This window comes from Acomys minous, assembly GCF_964271855.1.
Source record: "Acomys minous genome assembly, chromosome: 12".
Taxonomy (NCBI): Eukaryota; Metazoa; Chordata; class Mammalia; order Rodentia; family Muridae; genus Acomys; species Acomys minous.
This window is the reverse complement of record NC_140493.1, coordinates 100,620,271-100,634,418: the sequence shown is the minus strand read 5'-3', so window position 1 is coordinate 100,634,418 and position 14,148 is coordinate 100,620,271. Positions and strand designations below refer to the sequence as shown.

At 37.6% G+C, this 14,148-nt stretch overlaps 1 protein-coding gene across 3 annotated transcripts in view; it reads right to left on the bottom strand.

The window, feature by feature from the left end:
* CEP112 (centrosomal protein 112) overlaps nt 1-14,148 on the bottom strand; it is a 391,861-nt gene that overhangs the window by 207,339 nt on the left and 170,374 nt on the right. For all 3 annotated transcript variants that reach the window (XM_084751376.1, XM_084751377.1, XM_084751378.1), the window contains one exon: nt 5,663-5,845. In XM_084751376.1, the coding sequence (XP_084607502.1) occupies nt 5,663-5,845 (183 nt within the window). The remainder of the gene's footprint in view (nt 1-5,662; nt 5,846-14,148) is intronic.

Genomic DNA, 14,148 nt, shown 5'->3' with positions numbered 1-14,148 from the left:
TTTTTGATGAAGATTAAGATGACTTACTTATAATGGTTTAGTTACCAGTACACTTGTACTTTGTAAGGGAAACAATTTTAAAATTATAATAGAAAAGGAAATGTAAACATCATAAAATTATAATCATTACCTTAACTTGAAATGATATCCACTTATGTTTCTGCCACATTAAAGTTATAATGATATAGTTATATATTTTGATTTATATAACATACAAATAACACAAGCACATTACTAATATCACTGTAAAAGAAACAAATTTTGGATACAAATAAAATGAGATCTTTCCATCAGTTTATCTGTGTCAAAATAGAAAGGGAATCTTCCATCACTGTTTGGAAAATTCTAGATGATCTAGAATGGTATTAGAAAAATACAGGTTTTACCCATTGGCTTTTTAAGAATGGGTTAGTTAGAAAACCTCTACTTACATGTTAAATGTATAGAGGAATATAGCAGTTAGATAGTTACAAAATGTAACTAAAGAAAGTAGATCATTGTAATGTGTGCCTTTATCAGATTTAATAGTTAATATACCCTAAAAGTCCTGGGGTTTTTGTTTGATTATTGTTTGGTTGGTTGGTTGTTTGTTTTTTGGTTTTTGTTTTTTCTGTTTTGCAAATAAAACTGAAATGTGGAAAGTTTTTCCAACCAACCTTATAACGCCTGGAAAAAACTTTGGACACTTAAGCAAAACCCTCTTAATACTTAAAACACACTTAATTCCCCTCTACTCTCCTATAATACAAATAGCTGGGTATGTCAGAGACAACTATTACAGCATGGTGTGTACACAGCTGGAGCACCAGGCCACCCCTGGGATGTGACTGTCACTAGAAGAGGAGGTGAAGAACCAGCAGGGTGACAGCTCAGCAGCTGCCTCATTAACTTAGGGAGATAAAGAGTTCACATAGTTTGGGTTTTCCAGGCAATTAGTTTAGTGTGACCCAAAGAACTAAAAATCTTTACTCCTTTAGAACATAGGAAATGACATTAATAGATACTAATAATGAAATACTACTTTACTCACTTTAGTATAGAAATAAATATATTTTACTCCTAGAATAGATTACCATTTGATTTTACTATCTGATAGTTTTCACAGTCAATTCAGAGAACAGAATGTAATGTAAGGTAGAAAAGCATTTGGAAATTAGCTAAATTCTAATCTGCTTATTATAGACTCAGCCAGGTTTAAATTGCTCCTTCAAGATATTTTATTAGAATTCAGGCCCAGCAATAAAATGACAGCACTAGAATTTGGTAGATCTGTTACTCAAAATGTCCTTTCATATGATTTGTAATGACTAAAAAGTTAGATCTCTCAAATTAGATTTGTTTTCTGATTTGAGAAAAATGATAATCTGAAATTAAAATGAAGTTTGGGCTCACTAATACAGAATTATAGTACCTGTATTTTTTGAAAATGCTTCTTATGTTTCAAAGATTCTAATGTGTCCACACCTAATATTTGAAAATGTTTAATTTACAGACACACCATCAGTTTTATGTCAATGTACTTCATGCTCAGGCCCATATCATACATTTATACCAAAATGAAAGTTAGGGAGAAAAGTGATGGCTTCTCTCATTGTAAATACAATCACATAATTTACCATCTTTCCCTTTTTGCTATGGCTTCTAGCAAGCTCACAGGTGAGCCTCACATTTAACTACAGAATTTCTACAAGTGTAGATTTTTTTCATGTGACTATCATCACCTATGGTTTAACTCTTATTTTTTATTGTAAAGTATGAATTTATTATAAAATATTGCTGTTCAGTAATTTTTGAAAGTAGTATGGATACAAAGAAAAAGCCAAACTTTTAAATAGAAAAATGCTATCTAGGTCCATAAGTAGGTGTACCAATAATGATCAGATTACACATATTGTTCAATTGGCCCTTGGAAAATCTTCAAAGAGTTAGAATAATGCTTAATTCATTGCAGTGTAAATATCCAAATTACAGATGAGAACTTATAACATGTGCTCACATATGCAAAGTAATAGAAAATGTAATGTTGCTAAAATACAATTTCTAAAAGTACAGCTATCTTTTCATGAAAGCTTTTGAAGTAGAGGTCTGTAAATTCTACATTTTATCATGTGCACGAGGCACAACTTCTTAATGTGAATCAATAACGCAAAATGAAGACCATTTATCTCCTTACTATGAATAGCTCTTTAGTCATGATTGGAATCATGAGTGTCCATTTAAGAAATTTAAAACATTCAATATGTCAATGTTATGCAAAAAATCCATAGTGACCATATGAGTGATAGGTTTAATATATTTTTTGACATTGCTAATAACTTTATCTGAGGATGTTGCTCTGAGTGGGGCTCACAGTGTCTGCCGATTTACCTGACTTCTTGATATGTCTATCCTGTAACAGGTCACACAGACATTCTAAGGTCACCCGCCGCTGCGTGGGTCCATACCAATGTCTTTTGGTATTCATATACACCTCGAATTTAGGCCAACCAGACACAAGAATAAGAAACCTCTAAAAGGTTTATCATGTGAAATGGACAACTGACAAGCACAAATCAAGGAAATGTATGTTTTATTTTTATTCTAGTTCAACATAATTCATTATGTGACAAAACTAAAGCAAAATAAGAATTACGTATAAAACCGCCACACTAGGTAAAGTTTTGTAAGATGATATTTATAAATTTTCTTTACATTAAATGTGATTGAATCAATTAAATTGTATTCTAATTTCATTAAGAAAGTATTGGTGAATGAAAAATATTTGACAAAATCATGCTGTTGATTTCTACCAATCTGGATGGGTTTTTCTAAAACATGATCGCAGACAGACCCAAACTGAACACGTTAAACAAGGGTGACAAAATTTGATGTTCATGTTAGCAAATATGATTATCACATGATAATACATCCTGTTGCTAAAAAGTATTTAAAAAATGAAACATACATACAGCATAATTAGCTAATAAAATGAGGGCAGTGACTAACTGTCCTCAGATGTATTATGGGTGCTATCATTATCATAGAAAAGGGAATTGCTAGGATAAAATCTAATTTGTTATAATTATAATCATAGTCACCAAAAGGAAGTTCCTAATTGGCAAGACTCACATTGAGAAGGGTAACTACATAGTAATGGTTGTCTTTCAGCATAAAATATTCTGCATATTTGAAAGAAGCTAAAATGATTTGTTTTTAATCAGATCCTCATTTCTAGGATCTGATGGAAGAAGAGCAGCAGACAAAGCCATGGTATCCCAAACAGACACCGCAGTGGTATTCTATTGGCTAAGTATCGCAGCAAATAGTCCTTTTTACAAAATGGCCTCCAATGCTAAACTGGATAAACCTAATGTTAACTGAAAATCAAATCTCACTAGAAATAAAAAAATATACAATCTAATATTTAAAATATATGTTTTTCTATATCAAATAGCCGAGTGATTTTTTAAATCTTCTATTTTGAAAGACATTAAACCATTTTTGTGTGCTTTAATTTGTGAATGGAATTCAGTAATCCAAACGTATCATACATTAAATTTTTAGGCCACAATCATACAAAGACATAATATAAAAATTTAGGAGCTACCTGAAGGAAACCGAGTTAATATCCTCAGGGAATCACCATAGACACACATTAGCATTTTGGTAGGCATGATAAGATTTTTTAAATGTAGTTATTAAAAAAGTGTAGTTATTAATAAAAGTTTTTTTAAATTTGTATTCTTTGAACACAACTATGTAACATGTATCAAATTATTTCATTTTGCTTAGGAATGAATTGAGTCCGAGTTTGCATCACTTACTGGCAATCCCATGACAGCAATTCCAATTAATAAAACGTTTAAGAAAACACAAAATTGAGAAATGTCCTAAACCAAAGCATCTAAAGAGGTCAGAGAGTCTTCACAGTTAATACTCTGATGAGCATAAACCCAGTTAACAGCCATATTGTACCGTTCCTGTGGTTGAATTACACATAATAGTTCTAAAATTTCCCTTTTGTTATGATCAGAAGAACCGCGCCCTACATAGCAGATACAACATATGCAAAATCACAAAGATTTCCTATAAATTTGGCCTCCAGTGTGTCCGCTTTTCACCACAGCACCAAAATAGTCACAGTGAAGCAAACTAATGGTTTTATTGTATCCATTATGTGTCTTTTCTATGCCAACATCCTATACTGTTCCAGACCTCATGTCCCTTATCATGGGAGGACAATGGCAAGGCTAACATTATGTCCGAAGGGAAACATATGTTTGAAAATATTTTTTTAAAAAATCATATGACTGAAAATCAAAAGAATAGCATATATTTTCTAACGGTTCTAATGAAGTTGAAGCAAAAATGTAATGGATGTTGTTAGAAACCACATGATTATCCTGGGACCACGCGAACTACAATAATCACCTTCTAGTAAGCATATAACCATAAAACAACCAAAACGTATGTTCCTATAAACATATATTATTGACAATTTGTATCATGTATATTTCTATTGCTCCAGTTATTCTCCGAAATAAAAGGCAAACCAAGGTCAAATGAAAAATAACCAATCCCCATTCTTTGCCTTACCGCCACTCGCTCTCCACTCAAAAAATTAACATCTTGTTTAATTAGAAATGTTTTGATGTTTAGGTAATTACAGAATTGCTTAAACACATACTATACTAGAAGATTTCTTTTGCTCTATGGAAATTTTAATATTTTAGAAGGAAAGATAACCAGGGCTTAACTGTGGTGTGGTTAGCATGCTTGGATTTCAATGGCAAAAGAGGTCTTTAGACCTAGTAGATGATATGGTTTTATTAGGAAAGAAAATTACCTTTTTATTGTTTTCAATTGCTCTTAAATTTTTCTTTAATAAAATTTCACAGCAATCTGCTCAAGAGGATATAGTAAAGGCCCTTTATTATATATACCCTAAAGAATGTATTGTACCACAAAGATACATACCCAATAAGATTTTTTTTAATCTGAAATTTATAAAGATAATTTTCCATGCTGACAGTGCACATTTCATCCATAAGTTTGAAGAGTCAAATGCTACCACAGCTGGGGGTTATTCTGCCAAATGGCTTCCAACAGGGACTACAGAGATGGAGGCTAGGAGGCATGTGCGTGTGCACGCAGGAAAAAGCCACAGACCTGATGGGAAATAGCCCTTCTCTGGAGTCATTTTTATCAATTACCATCCAAGTAAGCTAATCAAACATAGAGTCTCATGGAAAAAAGCAACAATAGGCAGGAAAAGCAAATACTAAAGCAGCTCCCTGATTGCCTTCAGAGATTAAAACAAAAAGCCAGGGGTGAGGCTAATATATTTCTTAGGGATTTTCTAAGGCTGAGGGGAGGGGGAAGGGGCATACCTTAAAAAAAAATCATGAAAGGAACTGAGACAAGATTATAAAAAAAGGGGGCCAAGTTATAGCGCGCCATGGGATTTTTAATCTGGCTACCTGTGGTTTCTGTAGTTAAAGCCTTATTCATCTTCCAAACAGGGGGTGGGATGGGGGGGAGAAAACAAAAAAAAAATCACATTTATATGTCAGTTTTGCAAATGATCAAACAGCGTGCATCAAGAAGAAGAGTAAGAAAACATGAAACGCTGATGACTTTTTAAAGATAGACGCCCATTTTAGCAAATATTATTGATAATTACCTGTGCATCTCGTTTCTTGGATTCTTGAATTTGGTTTTCGTGCTCCATATTGGCAGCGCGAAGCTGCTTCTCCAGGTTTTCAATCTCCCGTTCATGGTCTCGCACTAGGCTATCCTTCTCTGCGCTGTGCTGCTGTAATAGGTGCGTCTTCTCCTGCTCATGCTCCAGCTTCAGCTGTACTATCTGATTGGACAATGAGGAGGACAGTTCATCAACAGAACATCCTTGTCGTCATGACAACTCATGTACAGCTTAATTTTTCCCTAATTTGTCCAAGTTGAAAATTTTATTTTTGCGTCATTGTTACCTCACCCTTAAAATGCCTTCATTTATTTAATGGGGAGCCTTTTATCCAAAACTCCCAATATTCAAGATTCTTGGCAAATTCAGGAAATCCTTTGCATTCTGTTGACACTAATGTCTGAACACTGAAAAATCGTATGTTGAATGCTAGGTATTTCCTCCCCAAGAATTGGGTATTACTGATCAGCAATGGTTGTAAATGGTTAATAGTCAGTACGCTTTGCTTTCTGCTTGAATATATACATGTAAAGAGCAGCAATTAAATCGATCAGTTCCCTTTATGATTTTCCAATAAAATATCTGAGCTAAATACGCATCTGGATTGTTGTATATACAGTTGTCTTTTAAAAATAAAATGATAAATTTCAAAGCTCTATTATCTCGTTGTCAGCTACGGTACACCAACATAAACAGATGTTATGTCTTCCAGAAGGGCACCTGCTGTGCCGCAAGCCTGCGCCATGATTTCATAAAAAGCATTCTATTCTCAGGATCCGTTCCCAGTCCACTCCACACTGGAGACTGTGACCTTGGCCAGTCTTAGCCTCTCTCCCTGCTAGACTGAATGGCAGCCTGAGACCAAGGGCCTGGTTGCCGCAGCTTTGATACTAATCCTCCCAGACTGTGCACAATGGCACCCTACCTGGCCTGCAAACTATAGCCAGCCAGGCTGTCTTTGAAGCAGGTGATGAATAGGAGACTGCAGGAAGCCAGCTTCCCCAGTGAACTCCAGGCCACACAGCTGCTAAGAACAGTCACTTGGATTTTTCTTCAGTTTTGGTGGATTTCGGGGGGGGGGGGTGTGTGCTGTTATTTTGAATATGTTGTGTTATTTTCGGCGTGAGAATCCATCTTCAAAAAAGCTAACAGTAGGAGCCTGCTCCAAATCGATCTTGTTTCCTGCAATGAATCACCAGACTACCTTATCTTAAAGCTATAGCAGTCATTTCTCCAGGAAAGCACACAGCATTAAACCCCGGAAGTCACTTTCCTATGAAATTTAAAGTTTTCTTTACCTTACTGAAAATCAAGAATCAAAATGTAAACTAAGTTGGCATTAGATTACAATAATCTTTCAAATATTTCCTTATCATGACTTTAGAGTTGGAAAAAGAATAATAAATGTATAATTATTCATAAATATGTTATACTATTTAAAAGAAATGTAAGCTATCTCTTTAACATACTCACTCGTGAGTATGTTATAACAATACCTAAACAATATAGAAAACGTATGTTTTGCATCTGAAACCACAGATGTATTCTAATGAATTTACTTAAAATTTGGGTGTTTGCCCCTATACTATTCCAATGATAGCAGTAAAGAGAGAAAAATAGTATGTTTTTTAAAATAAAATATACTAAGTACACCAAGTAGTACAGAAAAATGTTTTTATTATTTAAAATAACTGTATATGTTTTATTCTGTGATTTACACACTATAATATGAGTCTCAATGGAAGAGAGAAATGAAAAACTGACCATTATTAGAGCAGATTTTCAGCAGCTAACTGCATGAATTATTGAACTGGAATATCTTTAGTTTTTCAACACATTATTATTTCTACTCAGTGTTATAGCATCAAGTATCATTATAGTAAAATTTAAAATGTTAATCAAAATTATTTAAGCTCATTTTACAATGAAGAGAAGTAGAAAGAGGCATAGAACATTTTACTGGGGTCTTTGAAAACTTTTAAAATATTGGAAGAATCAGTATGACTTAAAAATTGATAGAAAGCAAAATACTTTTAAGTAACCAAATGACCTGAGACTAGAATGGAAGAATTATAGAATATTTCCTTCCAAAGGACATTTGACAAGAAACAGGGGTAAGGCCACTAATGACAGATGTCCAACGGTTTGTCCTCCCTTTATATTACAACAGTTTCATACATATATACAATGTACTAAGATTCTATTCACCCCATTCCTCTTTGGTATGCCCCCTCCCTTTCCTTCTGAACATCATCTTCTTCCCACCTAGTCCCCCAGTGGCTACATAAGAGAAAATGACATCACTTCCTTCAGCAACCATTCATGGTCATTAGCTCCTCAGGAAGTACAGGGCCCCCTGGCACCTCCTCTATTCATGATGGAAGTTGTTGGATGGCCAGTCTTGTACATGCAGGTGGCTGTGTATGTGGTCGCAATGACTGAACGTGAAGCCTGGTCCATGGGCAGGAATATACAACTGGTTTGTAAACCAGGCCAAAAGCCTCTGGCTGATAAGGGCATGAGGCCAAGAAGGAACATACCGCTATTGTCTCTCTAAACAAACACGCAGTCAGACAATAATCTAAATGTTTATACCCATAGACTGATGCAGCTTTTAGCCTGAAAGAGAGAAGAACATTTTTGCAGAGGCTGGTGGTGAAGGCAGAGACTTAAATGCCATCAAAGCTCTGAGAACAGTAACTGGAAAGCACTCAGTCCTGAATAAGACAACCGTAATGGAAGTTCTGGTTTCTTTGTAAACTCAGTTGTGTTATGTAAATATATTTTTGTTTTAACCCCAAGTGTGGGATTTTAGTTTGAGCTTTAGTTTGTCCATGGCTGTTAACTGTCTCATGCAGGGCATGCCCGTTGCCAGCTGGTATGGCTTTCCTTGTGTGGCATGGAGAGGAGGGTGGTCTAGGGCTCTGAGGATGCAAATGAGAGCTCAGGTGAGGTGTGCCCTGCTGGCCTGTGGCGTGTAGCAGTTTGAAGAGACCAGAGACAGATGGTGTAGCAGTTTGGAGCAGACAGACGGAAGGAAACGTTTCAGGGCGTAGCAGCTTGAAGGAAACTGTTGGCTGCATCTGCTGCGAGGGAGACTGGTATAGACCCAAAGACCCTTTGACCCTAAATACCCAGGAGAAGAAAAGGGGTCCTCTCCCCCAGTAACCTATTCTCTATGTAGGGTTGGGAGGTTGGAAGAGAGGTTGAGGCCTAAATACCCCAAACAAAGTAGATTTTTTAAAAAGTGCTGTGGATAACTATGTCAAGCCCATAGTCCTATCTTCAAGGCCTGGAGCACTCTACAGAAGAAAGGCTGGAAAGAAGTCAGGAAGTGGAGGACGGAGATTGTCATGAAACATTACCACCCTACTATGACATCACTGAACTCTCCTACAATCTGGTGATATTTTGCTCCCACATAATCTCAGCATCTTTCTAAATTCAGAAATCTGAAGTGTTCTGATTGTCTGGTCAAATATGTTTCTTTGCTTAAAAAAATTAAAAACAGAAAAACCAGAAAAACAGAAAAAAGAAATAGTTAATAGAACTTCAAAATAGATGTTCATGAATTGTTAATTTAATATTTTCCCCAGCAAGTCTTCCTAAGGACTAAATCTCTAGGCTAGTGACCCCTGGTATATGCAAGAGCTGAGGACTGTCCGCTCATCCACACACGGTGTAATGTTGGGTTTCAGACCTGGGACAAGCAGCTGAGGTGCCTTTTTAACCAAAGCAGATCTGGCCTCCAGGTTCTCCCAGCATCCCTCAGTACCTACCTCTTACAGGGCATGGACGGCACGCCCTGTCCTCTACCCTGAACTTTCTAGCCCAGGGGCGGGGCTTCCCTATATAATCCAGACATTTGGTTCTGTCTCTGTCTCTGTCCCCTCTATCCTTCCCTCCCTCCACTACCCCTCCCTCTCTCCCTCCCCCTCTCTGCCTTCCCTCTCTCCTCTTTCTGTGCACATCACTCTCTCTTTCTCCCCTTGTTTTCTGTCGTCCCCCCCTCCCCCCCCCCCCCCCCCCGCCCATGGTGACTTCCCTGGCCTTGTTCCTTGGGTCTGGTGAACCCACCAAGAACCGCCCTCAATAAACCTGTATTTATTTACTCTAGTTTGGCTTTGATTGGCTCGTTTCACAGGTGGAAGAATGCTTATCATGTTGCTGTGACTTGGAGGCGGGGGTTGAGTCCCCAGCCCCACATAGGAATGGGGCGGTTGCTTCTTTCCCCAACTTTCTCTCTGCCTGATGCAATTGACTTTGAACTCCATAATCCCTTCCCAGTTGCTGCCAAGAGATACCAGGAAGTCTTTAGATTCAAAGATGTTTGACCTTAAGCCCCTCTCACCCACATTGTATGACCCGAGACTTATGTACAGGACTCTGTACATTTAAGGCTTCATCTCTGGCAATGGTTGGGAAAATGGATACCATCCAAACTCCCTCTCATCCACGTAGTGGCAGTGGTGGCAGGGATGGTGGTGACTCTTTTAAATTGCCCACCACTGCCACTTACAACATACAGCAGGTCACCATCTTTGTCAAAGGAAAAGTCATAGCTTCACCACCATCTTAACTACTGGATACCAAATGCATCCAGTACCTTGCTAACAGCCAAATTTAACTTCTCTGTATTTTAAGCTTTAGCTGTTTGGATAAACTAAGCTATACAGAAAACTGCAATGGTCTCTAATAATGCAATACAGTAGGATCAGCAAAGTGGCCAGTCTCTCTACGAACTGCATCTATGAGTAAAAGTTTTGTTTTGATAACAGTATGACCAAATCCTTTAATGTGTTCAGATATGCAAAGTCATGCTAAGTACTCCTGTCTTATGTTTACAAAGTACAATTTAGAGCAGATAACTAAAAACAAAGATTGTTTGACTCAGAAATGCTTGATAGGTGTTGGAGGTCAAACCTATCAGAGACATGTTGCATATGACATTTAAGATGTTTAAACCTACCATGACAGACAGAAATGCCCAAATCCTGGTAGTGACCCATCTAAGGTCTCTAAGAAGATAGATGGGGGACTGACAGCTCCACATGTATTGATTGTGGTACACTAACCACTGGGTGAGACTGCCCCCAACGCATTGGCTAGTGCCAGGACCCTGCCTAAACTGCGGATAGGCAGAGCACTGGAAAACTGGCTGCCTTAATTTGCCTAAGACAAGGATAGGACAGTCTTTCCAAGATCCTGCTTCACAGAAAAGTCTGTCAGAGCTTGGCAGCCAAAGACTGCTGCTGCCCTGGTACCTGTGTCTCCAATGGAGCCAACAACATCACAGGAGCCTAATGTGATGACATCTAGTTAATGAGTAAACCTCTGTCATTTTAATTGATATATAGGCCATTTGGATTATACTTCCTGCTATAATTTATCCTTCTTGGGTCTCTAATGGCTTGAAGGCTAGACTAGTGAAAGAAGTAACTTTTTACTATTCTTTTATGTAAAAGGAACTCACACTACTGTTCCCAGTAATCAATCACCTGTGTTTCGTGGTGAAAAATTAGATAGGAAAAAAACTTAAAGTTTATGTAAAGTCTGAAGTTATGGAAGCTTAAGCTATGAGGATTTAAGAAAGTGTTTGAGGGCCTAACAAACTGTTCTAAGGTTGGTAAATGCAAGTTATGAAAGTTGGAGGATATAAAAACTTCAATGGTAATAGAGTAAGTTAAGATATATAAGAGGAATAAAAAATGCTTCAGATTTCTTCCCCTCACTATGCTACTGTTGTATTAAGACTGTTCAGAGCTTTGACAGTAACCAATAGAAGCCTGACAAATTACCAGTCTAACTCTGGTAAAGCCTTCCACTATATCATCCACTTCATCAGCACAAGCTCAATATTTTAATACTAGCATATCTAAAATTTGTCTCTTTTTATAAACTTAAAAAGATTCTTGTTAACTTCAGGGAATTCTGCCTTAAAGCGGCAGTGTAGGCTGGTACTGGCTGTCTGCCAGCATTTAATACAGCACCTGGCTGTCTGTGCTCTGCCTTCGAATCGACACCTGCCTGAGTCTGCTGCACAGAGTGTGTATTAGAAGAGGGGTAGTCTTATATGACGAGTATATTCAAAACTGTGTTTTAACTGGAAAAGTTGGGGGGGCTCGTCTTATATGCCAGAAAATATGGTGTGTTTGGACATCTATAAAACGTTGTATTAAGAAACAAAATGACAGCTGGATCAATGGCTCAATTGTTAAGAGCTTTTCTTGCTCCTCCAGAAGATCCGGGTCCCATTCGCAGCATCCATATAGGTGGCTCATGAGCATTTACATCTCCAGCTCCAGAGGAGCCCATACTCTTACCTACCTTCCACACATGACATATATTAATAAACACATATACAAAAATGATAAAATATGTATTTTTAAATGAAAGAAGTAATTTTTTTTAGCAAAAATCAAACAAACAAAACAAAATGAAGAGAAAAGAAAGGCCTTCATGCTGAAGAAGAAAGTATACCTTATAAATCAAGAACAGTTATGGGAAAATCCAACAAGAACATAAGTACAGTGAAAGAAGAACTTAAAACTCAGAAGATGAAAAAGAGAAATTAAGTACAAGTCAAAAATAAATCCAATTAATCTAAATAAAACTAATCTAAATTAGAAGCAATCATTAGCAATAGAAGCATGGCTGAAAATCAAATCAGTGAGACAGACAAAGGCTGTTAGAAAATTACAGCATGTGCAGGGACAAAAATAAAGCAGAGATTGAGGGAATGGCTAACTAATGCCTGGCCCAACCTGAGACCCACTCCATGGGGGACAGCCAACCCTCAACATTATTAACTATACTCTGCTATGCTTGCAGACAGAAGCCTAGCATGGCTGTCCTCTGAGTGGCTCCACCCAGTAGATGATCCAAACATCTGCAAGGACCCACATCCAAACATTGGGTGAAGTGCAGAGTCTTGTGGAAGAGTGGGGGGAAATAGAAAGGCTCAGAAGGGACAGGAGTACCACAAAAAGTTCAACAGAGCCAGCTAACCAGGGCCCAGGGGGACTTGTGGAGACTGAAACTCCAACCAAGGACCATGCATGGGCTGGATCTAGGCCTCTTATACAGATGTTACCAATGAGCTCGATTATCATATGAGTCCCCTAGTAAGGGAGTCGGGCTGACTTTGACATGGACTCTGGTGGCTGCTCTTTGATCACTTTGCCCTGGCAGAGCTGCCTTGCCAGGCCACAGGGGAAGAGGCTGCACTCACTCCTGACGGAACTTGATATGCTGGGGTGGGTGAGTGGGTGGGGTTCTCCTTCTCTGAGGAGGAGGGTGGGACCAGGAGGAGAGGAGGGAGGGGACTATGACCTGGGTGTAAATTGAATTATTAATAAAATGAAATAAAGAAAATAAAGCAAAGGTGAAGGGAAGAATAAGTGCCGAGAAAATAGAAAGAAAATATGAAAAAGCAATCTATGTAGTGCACAGACATAAAAATTGAAAACTTCCCTAAAACAAACCAAGACAAAAATGTAGACATCAGAAGTGCACCCTGTGCACCAAAGAAAATTAATTACAATTAAGGAAAAGTTCAGCATGGGCAACCTCAGACCCAAACCAGTCTTAAGAACAGTAAGAGTTGCAGGTAAACTCTGGTGCCCCATATTTGACCACTTCCCCACGGTGGGGAGGCCCGGTGGCACTCAGAGAAAGAATATGCAGGCTACCAAAACGAGACTTGATAACCTATGACCATATAGGGGGGAAGGAGGTCCCTCTCGGACACAGACATAGGGCAGGGAAATAGGGTAAAAGTGGGAGGGAGAGAGGTACAGGAGGATACAAGGGATGGGATAACAATTTAGATGTAATCTGAATAAATTAATTTTAAAAAAAAGAAAAGATAAAAAAGAATTAATAAATATGTTGGGTTGGAAGATGGAAGAAAAGAGTTGCAGGTAAAATCTGAGAAACTATGAGATGAATAGAAAAGCTAAAGATAACATTTAGTGTCAAAAAACAATAGGAAACTATACACAAAACTTTGGGGAAAGAAAGGATAGCCAGAGAGTGTGGTGCCCAGTCAAGGCAACCTTTACATACACTCTGTGATTACTGGGCTGCCACACAGTGACCATGCTGTGAACTCTTGCAAAGCTGTTCAAAGAAGAGATCTTATTACACCCAGAAACTCAATGAACTGATTTAAATAAATGCAAATTTATATAAATGTAGGAAGAATTGTAGGACAGAATATATGTTACAGACATCAATAATGCACAATTAATGCCATAAACGACAGACTGAGATGAGAACAAAGAAATCTAGACAAGTTAACAAATTTTTGGGGTAGGGAATAACTAATGTCCTCAAAAAAATTTAAAGCATCATAATATTAATTTGTTATAATCAGTATTTCTTAACATCCTAAGAACCCATCCCTTAAATGAAGAAATAGCTTTCTAAACATCAGAAATGTTTCAATTTCTTTTATTCTCCAT